General features: G+C 35.7%; 2 protein-coding genes across 2 annotated transcripts; both read right to left on the bottom strand.

Annotated features, from left to right (window-relative positions):
- Positions 1–579: 579 nt before the first annotated feature.
- Positions 580–2,953, bottom strand: LOC111921312 (uncharacterized). Its single transcript, XM_052767330.1, has 3 exons — positions 2,153–2,953; positions 1,608–2,074; positions 580–1,536 (listed from the first exon to the last, which is right to left on the bottom strand). The coding sequence occupies exons 1-3, from the start codon at positions 2,951–2,953 to the stop codon at positions 777–779; spliced, it is 2,028 nt and encodes a 675-aa protein (XP_052623290.1). The 3' UTR covers positions 580–776.
- Positions 2,954–3,793: 840 nt separating this feature from the next.
- On the bottom strand, positions 3,794–7,277 carry LOC111921238 (putative disease resistance RPP13-like protein 2). The gene has a single exon (XM_023916813.3). The coding sequence runs from the start codon at positions 7,073–7,075 to the stop codon at positions 4,049–4,051; it is 3,027 nt and encodes a 1,008-aa protein (XP_023772581.1). The 5' UTR covers positions 7,076–7,277; the 3' UTR covers positions 3,794–4,048.
- Positions 7,278–9,404: the final 2,127 nt, after the last annotated feature.

Below are 9,404 nucleotides of genomic sequence, written 5' to 3' on the forward strand. Positions count from 1 at the left end.
TGTGAACTCCCTTCAAGAATTCGTACCTCCAGGACCAAAGATAACCCTGGAAAGAAATTCCGAGTGTGCCCTAACTCATTGGTAAATACCTAAATTGATTTTATTTGTCAAATCGAATCAATTTGCTTCTTCTTTCCTGCTATGTTGTTGATTTTATTACTACACCAGGGAAAAAGTGTAAATTTTGGGAATGGATTGATGAAGAACCTGAGAATATGAAGGCCATTACAGAAGATACTCTTTCAGATTTTGCAGATTATCTTAAACAAGTTTTAGAGGATGTGGCATCTGTTAGAGAAGAAGTGAAACAGTTGAAGGTTATGATTCAGATACTGATTTTGCTGGTCATTGTTAAGGTTATGTTTTGGGGTTGAAGATATGCTTCTGGTGGTTTTTATGGGATTTTGATGTAATAGACTTGTTGTGTAATTCTTGTTTATGTAATGGATGTTGATGTACTTTATGTTTATGTAATGGTTGTTGATGTACTTTATGTTTATGTAATGGTAAAGTTTATTGTTATTATATATAGATGTTGATGTAATTAACTCAGTCAAATGGAGGTAAAACCAAGACAAATTACAGGAAAGATTCTTTTATAGAGAATTGGATGTAAAGACAAATAAAAGTGGATGACAAAAGGCATCAAGCCATTTAATAATTACAAAAGATAAGCCCACCAGCAGGGGTAATATAGTAATTAAGTTCAAAAGATTACCCCACACTACATCAAAATATATATGTCACATGCATTACCCCACTACATCAAAACCTAATTACTCTAAGGTCATAAGTTTGTCTTGGCTGCATCCAGTTCCATCCTTGACTTTAACATTTTTTTGAATACCAATTTCTGTGATTCTTTCTGAAAACTTTCTCACCCTACCAACATCATTCAAAGGAACCTTCTTCATAGGACTTCTCTTCACAGGACCCTTCTTCACAAGAACCATCTTCATAGGAGCCTTCTTCACAGGAACCTTCTTCACAGGAGCCTTCTTCACATGACTTGGCCCTGCTGTGCTTGAATCTGGAGTTAAATGACTTGGACATGCTGTGGTTGGAGCTGGAGTTGGCTTACTTGGGCATGTGGCTTTGTTGTGGCCAGTTTGGTGGCAAATGGTACATCTTAGAGGAATGCCTGCCCTTGACATAGTATGCCTTGTGTGCCCACTTAGCTCTCTTTCTTCCTGATCTCTTTTCCTTTTGACACATGGCCTGCCAGGTAACCTCCTCTTTAATGGAGGCAAAATAGTATGAAGTCCTTCAACATGTGGCCACTCAGAACTGTCATTGAGTGGATGGATGTTATACTCATAGCTACTAAGGAAAGAGGCTTTAGTATAGGAGTTGGATACAAAAGCCTCCACATCTAGGTTCAATGATGAAATTGCTGATACGGCATGTACACATGGAATGCCTGTGAGTTGCCAGCTTCTGCATCCACATGCCCTCTGATTCAGATCAACAACATACCTCTCATTTCCTGAGAACACTTCAAATTCTTTGTAGCCACTCACATAAGGTACCCAAAATCTGTCAATATACAAGAAGATAGTCAGTTACCATTATAAAACCTATGTATAAATAATGAAATAGTTACTAACCTTTGCAATTCTTTCAAATCCTCTATTTCCCTTCTGATACTTAGGCATATGTCCAAATCCCAACTCAAACCATTTTGCTTCTGCATCCATAACCTCTGCATTGCCCAACATCTTATGTCCTCCAACATTGTTATCAATGGTTTCCTTCTAGCATCAAGTACAACAGAATTGAAACTTTCAGAAACTCCATTCTCTACTGCATCACAATCCATACCCTCTCTAAAAAAAGCCTTTGACCAACACCTTGGATCCCTTTCTATGAGATAGTCATAAGCCATACTTTCCAAGGACTCAATCTCATTCATTGCTGCTTCAAACTTAGGTACAGTTGTTGCATTCACAACCCTCCAAAATGGTTTAAAGTATTGTTCTCCTTTAAATTTTTTGTGGAAATTAGCTAGAATATGTCTAGCACATAATCTATGCTCCACATCAGGAAGTCTTTCCTTCACAGCTTCAAATAATCCCTGATTCAAACAATAAAATGATTAGTTAATTAAATGACCAAAACAGTTAAAGTTAATTGAACAAAATAGAATGATTACCTTGTGGCCATCTGAGAGGATTGTAATGCCATGACCATTCCCCCCTCCAATGTCTTCCATCAGGTTGTCCAAAAACCATTTCCATGTCCTTTTGTTCTCAACATTGACTACTGCCCAATCTAAGGGATAAATGTTATTATTAGCATCTCTACCCACTGTTGATAGGAGCTCCCCTCTACAAACACCCTTAAGAAAGCAACCATCAACCCCAATTACCTTTCTGCATCCATCTAACCACCCATCTACAACACCTTTAAAGCTAACATAAAACCTATCAAACACCACAATATTATCAGGTTGTGGCTCCAAGAACACCTCAACATGTGAACCTGGATTAGCCTTTCTGATTTCAGCTGCATAATCCCATAATTTGGCATAATGTTCTTTCAAACTTCTTTCAACTTCAGACAATGCTAACTTTTTTACATTCCTACACTGCCCAACACTCACATTAATGTTGTATCTCTTAGATACCAGTGCTTTCATTTTCCTCAAACTTAGTTTAGGACTCTCCAAAACATCATTCACAAATTGTTTTCCTATCCACTTATATGTTACAATTGAACCAAGTTTGAATGCCCTAGAACACTTGTGCTCTGTTATAAGAGACTTAATCTGAAAAGTGTGTTCCTCTTTCATCCAGGAAGCATACAATCTAAAAGGGCATGTGGGATGCTTTCCTTTACAACACCTAACTAGCAACCTAGTCTTGTCATTCTTTTCATACCACAGATCATAACCATTTGCTACTGCATAGCAACTAAGAGAGTATTTAAGTTCAACAGTAGTAGAGTATTTCATACCTAATCAAGGCTTCATCTGATTCCATTCTTGAGTATGATCATGTCTTGGGTAGATAGGTCGTATTGCATTATGATCTTCTTCAACCAAGTCATCATTCTGTATTGGACAAAGTTTGTTGAGGAATGGATCATTGAAATTTCTTTTGAGAGATATAACTTCATCGTCCTCTACATGTTGAGCTTTCAGACCATCTTCTAAAATGGAGTCGACATCATCAATAGAAACCAAATCTTCATCTTCAAGTTCTGCTTCTTCCTCCTGAATCCAATCAAACAAAGGTTCATGATGATGATCCACATACACATCTAATCTCTTCTTTTCATTCATATCTTCAAGAAACTCGTTAAAATCGCAGTCATTCTGAATAGCATGTAATCCGTCTGACAACCTCACTTCATGTGGACAGTAATACACATCTCTACATCTTTCGTTAGTAAGCTTTTCAAGAAAGGGGATGAAATCACCGAAGTTCATCTTCTTCACAACCGTTTGAGGTACCGAAGCTTTTACTCCATCAAAATAAATCAATGGGGTAGGTGTAAACAGCCCTTGATAGTGTACATCAACGATCGTATCCACATCTTCTGCCATTGTTGATTATAATTGTGAATCAAGAACTTTGAGGGATTATCGACTGAGTGAATGGAGGAATGACTTATTAAATGAGCCCTAATTGCCGTTTTATCCATGTATGATGACACATATTCAATTCATTTCAAGAAAATAAAATCAAAATGTTATATGACCGGTATACCGGCTATACCAGGTCAAAAGGATTGAGCAATTACAAAAAATCGAATATAAGGGCTTAATTTACAAAAAAAAAAAAAAAAAGAATAAGGACGAAATATGTACATTTCAAAAATAACTTACCCTCTCATGTCATTTTCCCTAACGGCAACATTAGGATTATCACCAACTGCTACATTCATATTAAAATATCACATAAATGGTCCAAGAGCATTCTAAGCAGGAATTATATTCCAACATAAAATACTTGACTAGGAGAAATTTTAATGGTAGATGAATGAAGAAAGACAAAGAAAATTCTAATGGTAAGTTATAACCATCGAAAGCAAGAGCTCACAAAGCCTATGGAGCAAGTTTCCAAGCGTTGATTATCATAGATGTGTCCTTTGATTTTCTTTTCTTGATCCTCTCCACGAAATCATCCGGCATGTCTGTCAATATCAATTCCTCCAAGCACCTCTGTTTTTGCAGCAATCTACAAGAGATGTCGTTCAAGTTATGGCATCGTCTGATGTCTAGTTCTTTGAGTCTCTCCATTGCTTCTTCCTCCACATCCAATTCCTCCAAATCATTCAGCTTCCACAGCTTCAACACCTCAAGCTTCTTAAATCCTCCTCCATGACAAACCATTCTTTTTCCTGTGTACGAATCCCCCAAAAGCCTCAACACCATCAACGAAGGCAGTTGTTCCAATGTCTCCATCGGATCATTGTCTAGCCGAGAGACTGACAGTGTAAGAACCCTAACTGTTGGAGGGAATTCAATCGGAGCAGGTAATCTTTCTAAATTCCCATACAGATTAAGATGAGAAAGTTTCTCCAAATCCCGTAGTGGTTTCAGATCTAGCTTCGAAGGTCGACCCATGTCATTTACAGATATTAACCTCAACGATTGAAGATTTTTCAGTTTTGCAATCCATTCAAGCAACACGCCTTGGCTTTTGCTTAGGTTAAACTTAATCCCCAACTCTTTAAGATCAAGCAACTTCCCCAAACCCTCGTTTACTGATATCTTCTCATCTAAAACCAATCCCCATAGAGTGAGGAGACTCGAAGAACTGCTAGGTGGCATGGCAAGTCGAATGTTGTTCAGATTGAGATGACGAAGGTGTTTCAGCTTCCAAATGGAGTCGGGTAAAGTATCTACACAAGTGTGCTTCACATCTAGGGTTTCTAGATAAGTCAGGTCACCCACAGATTCAGGGAGACTCTCTAAGAACGTCCATCTCAGCCCTAGGTACCTCAGATGACACAATTGACCGAGTTTCTCAGGCAGATTAGGTTTGCAAACACCTTCTAGATCAAGCACCCTCAATAATCCAAACCGACTGTTGATAATTCTCCCCAAAAGTATTCCAACTTCTTTTTCTGGCATGTCCTTACGTTGGAAGTTAAACGACACATAAGACCTCAAAAGAGAGGGATCAAAAGTGGAACTATGAGGCTGTGATTGCTGGAGATCGGAGACATCTATATTTTCTCTGCAACTTGGAAAGAAGCAAGAAAGGGAACTTGGAGAAGAAGAGAGAGTGGCGTCGGTGTCTTCTTCCTCAGTATGTGCCATTCTGGTGGTGGGGGCGATGGCTCCGGTGGTGGTCATGTGGTGAACCATCCGACGAACGCCAAACGGATTTGCAGCATCCTCAAGATTTTCTAAATTCCGGTGGATGTAGAAGAGGCTAATGTCTTGAGCCTTTGGTAACAGGTAGTCGTGAAAAACAGAAACTAAACGGCAATGTCTAGGGCTGTTGTCGGACCTTAATTTGGTTATCTCAATCATACCCCGATCAACCAAACTATCGAAATATTCCTGTACTAAATCTTCAGGGGGGATTTCTTCAGAACTTTTCTTCACAAACCTTTTCTTCACAAATCCTTCGGCAAGCCATAGCCTGAGCAACCTCCGAACTGGAATATCGTAATCTTTTGGGAAAAGAGAGAGGTATAAAAGGCATAACTTTTTCTGGATGCGAAGGTCATTATAACATAGGCTCAAAACGTCGTCGTCAGAATATTGATTAAGAACAATTACAGAGGACCATCTTTCTATGCTCATAGTGGATAGCAATTTAGCAATGAGGACGATATTCAGAGGGAGACTTCCGCGGATATTCAAGATCCTATCTCTTGTCATCGGGTGGATTTGATTTTGATCGGCCTCCTTTTCCTTTCCAGCCTTATTCAGAAACAAACTCCACCTTTCATTTTCGTTTAATGGTTGCATGATATGGGGATTGATGTTCATCTCTCGATTTATCCAAACATCACGAGAGGTGAAGATTACCTTACTTCCATTATTTTCATCTGGAAAAGCATGTATCAGATCTTTCACCACACCACGACTCCCGACACCATCAATCACAATCAGGTACTTCTTACCCTTGAGGTAATCGAGGAGACTTTGATTTTGATTTCCATTTTCGTTAACCGAACCCACCTTCTTCGACACACTGTGCAAGATTCTCTCTGCGGTGTACTCTTCTGTTACAGAAACCCAATCATGGAATTCAAAGTGATCCTTGATCTTTCTGTTTCTATAAACTGCACGAGCAAGAGTGGTCTTTCCTGAACCCAATTCACCAACAATCGGGACAAAAATTTCATTGTTCCTCGTCTGTTTTTTCACCGGAATGTCGATTCCGTCGATGAATCTAGAAACGTTCCTCTCTTGCGTCACCCATTTCACCAAGCTTTTGATGTCATCATTAAGCCCGAAAATCCCGAGTTCTTCTTCTTGGTTGGAGAAACTCGACAATATCTGAATCTTCTCCGGATGCGGGATCATTGTGAAAGATCGAGTCAAAAACCCACTTCTAGGGCTCGGACTACTTGGGATTTCCGAAATTACCCAAACATGCGAGGAACTCTTCTGCTGCAGGATATGTGTTTTATAGCCGAAATCATCATCTCCATCTTCATCATCGTTGTGATGTTCAATGTCATCAGAAACGGTTGTCAGTGAGTTCTGCTGGGACAATGAACTGTTTGTTCTAACAGACACGTCTCGAGGAGAAGCGGGAATCTGAGTCTGAATTTTCTTGATCTTCCGTTTGAGCCTACGACAGGAGTTAAGATTGTTGAAGAAGTAGGTTTTTTTCATTAAGAAACCAAACTTCTTTCTCTGTTGAGCAAATCGGAAGGTGAATTTCTCAACTTCGTCTTCAACCTGATAAAGAACACGAAGATGGTCTGTTGCCCTCTGGGATGCATCTGAAACGCCCTTTTCTTGAGAGAAGCTCTGGAGCTTCTTGAGAGACTTTATGACGCCTTTGAGTAGATGTATCATGACTTTGTTATCGGCTACCGATTCGTCATTCAAGGTGTCTGTCAGCTTCTGTGTCACCACCGCAACCACCGGCTTTACCTCCATTTCAAGATTGAATATCAAGTTTGGTTTTTTTTTCTCGATTTTGGGTTCTCTTATCTCACATTGTGAATTTTGTATATATTTATAGTATTTTTTTGGTAAATGGTAATCCGTCAACAAATCTTGGTCAATCCTGATTCTTTCCTACTTAATTGCAACGAATTTGGCGTTAAGTTTCTTGTTTGGGACAATTTGGAAAGATGTTAGTTCCATTTTCCTTTAATTTTAATAGGAACCTTGCAATGAATTTCCTACTGAAAGGGAAATACAGTCCAAGTTTTTCTATTTTTTATTTATTTATGTTAGATTAGGTATCCATATCAGATGAGTTAATTAAAAATAAAAGTTTATTATGAATTTTTAAAATATACTTTTAATAATAATAATTTTAAATAGATACTAAAAATATAATAAATAAAGTAAGTAATTCAATATATACTAATCAAAAAATAATATATGATATAATGATTTAAAATAAAAACGTTTATTAATAGAATGATCTATCTTACAAGTTACATATATAAACTCTCACTAAAATATGAATTTTAAATTTCAGAAAATAAAAAACATAAGAAAATAACAAGTGGAAAAAAATTTAAATCCTAGAAAATAACATTTATCAAATTTAATGAAAACATGACATTTGACAAATGTGATTTTCATTTATTATGAAGGATATGTATGATCCGAATCTACTTTTGTGGAGTTTGTTGCTATGTTCAACACGGTTTGTTGGTTATAGACTTGTGACTGTTTTCGTCGAAAAAAGAGCTAAGAATAATATTCAAAAAACCCAAAGTGAAATTTTAATATTAATTTCATGGAATGATCATTTTTACGTTGCATTCAACCTCTTTTATAAGAGGGCGTAAATTTGATATGGTAAGGATGAACACTCAATCTTATTTTTAATAAATTTATTAGAGTTCAATGAATTGATACATTGTTATTTTACTTTCTATATCACAAATAAAAGTGGAACTCGTTGATCTTTTGCATTTTTAAAGTCTAATATAATGGTTTCTAGACTAATCTTTTCAGCAAGTTCCCCTTCAAAGTGTCAAAACTAGTGCGCCATTCAAAAACTCATCTTTCATATTATTTTGTAACCTTGTTTTAATAAGGTTCAACGCTGAAAATAAGTTTTTTTTTTTTTTTTTTTTTTTTTTTTTTTTTTTTTTTTTGTAGCAGTGGAAATCAAAAGAGTAAGTATGAGACTAACTACTCGATAAATAAGATGAAAATTGGTTACTCTTTCGGTCTTTATCAACCATTGATGTAATTCTGAAATAGATGTCAATTGTTTATAGTTTGCACGTTTAACAAAATCAATCTCATAATGTTGAAGTTCCATATTCAAAAGTAATTTCTCTTGAAAGCTATGTTTATGGGTTTCTGGTCTAGCTTTTGGATATACTTGAAGTTTTTGTTGAAAGGGGCCAAAATTTATGTACGCTCGACGGATGCTATCTCGTTGATTAATTAGATAATGGTAAATCTGCATATGCAAATCAGGATCTCATTCAACTGTATTAAGATAAATTTCATTCACTTCAAGTTGAGGTTTTTTGCACGGGTTCTCTGCAACTAGAATACTAGATGTTGTGTTCTATGCAACATGAATACTAGACATTAGGTTCTCCACAACAGGAATACTAGACATTGGGGTATTTTTCATCCAAAACAATATATGGTGGGTTTTCAGGATTTTGAGTAAAATTAACATGTTTTCTTTTAAATAATCCGTTAATAGTCGATTGTTTTTCCATGTTGATATATACTACACGAAATAATTAACTATAAATTAATAAATAAAAAATATAATGGTAAAATAAAATAATAACCAACAAATATATTATATCAAACAACTATATCCCTATACTAATAAAAGAGTAGTCATTTTGCCATGTGTCACTATATTAGACCTCTTAATTAATATGATATCACTTGTAATTCTATTAGTTCTCCATTTTAAATTTATTAGACCTACTAATTAATGTGATGTTATTTGTCAATGTATTTATTCTCCATTTTAAATTTTAAATTTTATATCATTGTTTTCATTAATTCACAAATAAAAAATGTCTAATATATATTAAAAATTAATTATATTTATTTATTTGAATCAACGATTATAATTTCACAAAACTAATATAAATATATCATAATTAATAACTTATTTAAAATAATTAATTATTAATTTTGAGGTTCTACTATAAAATTTCAATTAATTTTATAACCATGATTTCCACGGGTTATAAACTAGTTTTTTATTATAAAAATATAAGCTATTGAATTTCTTTTAAGATTATAGCAAAACCTAAATAAATAA

This window comes from Lactuca sativa, chromosome 9, assembly GCF_002870075.4.
Source record: "Lactuca sativa cultivar Salinas chromosome 9, Lsat_Salinas_v11, whole genome shotgun sequence".
Classification (NCBI taxonomy): Eukaryota; Viridiplantae; Streptophyta; class Magnoliopsida; order Asterales; family Asteraceae; genus Lactuca; species Lactuca sativa.

Coding starts and splice junctions, on each gene's coding strand:
- LOC111921312 (XM_052767330.1), bottom strand. CDS start 2,953: ATGAAATACTCTACTACTGTTGAACTTAAATACTCTCTTAGTTGCTAT. Junction 2,075..2,152: donor TCCTCTCAGATGGCCACAAG/GTAATCATTCTA, acceptor TGTTTGAATCAG/GGATTATTTGAAGCTGTGAA. Junction 1,537..1,607: donor GATTTGAAAGAATTGCAAAG/GTTAGTAACTAT, acceptor GTATATTGACAG/ATTTTGGGTACCTTATGTGA.
- LOC111921238 (XM_023916813.3), bottom strand. CDS start 7,075: ATGGAGGTAAAGCCGGTGGTTGCGGTGGTGACACAGAAGCTGACAGAC.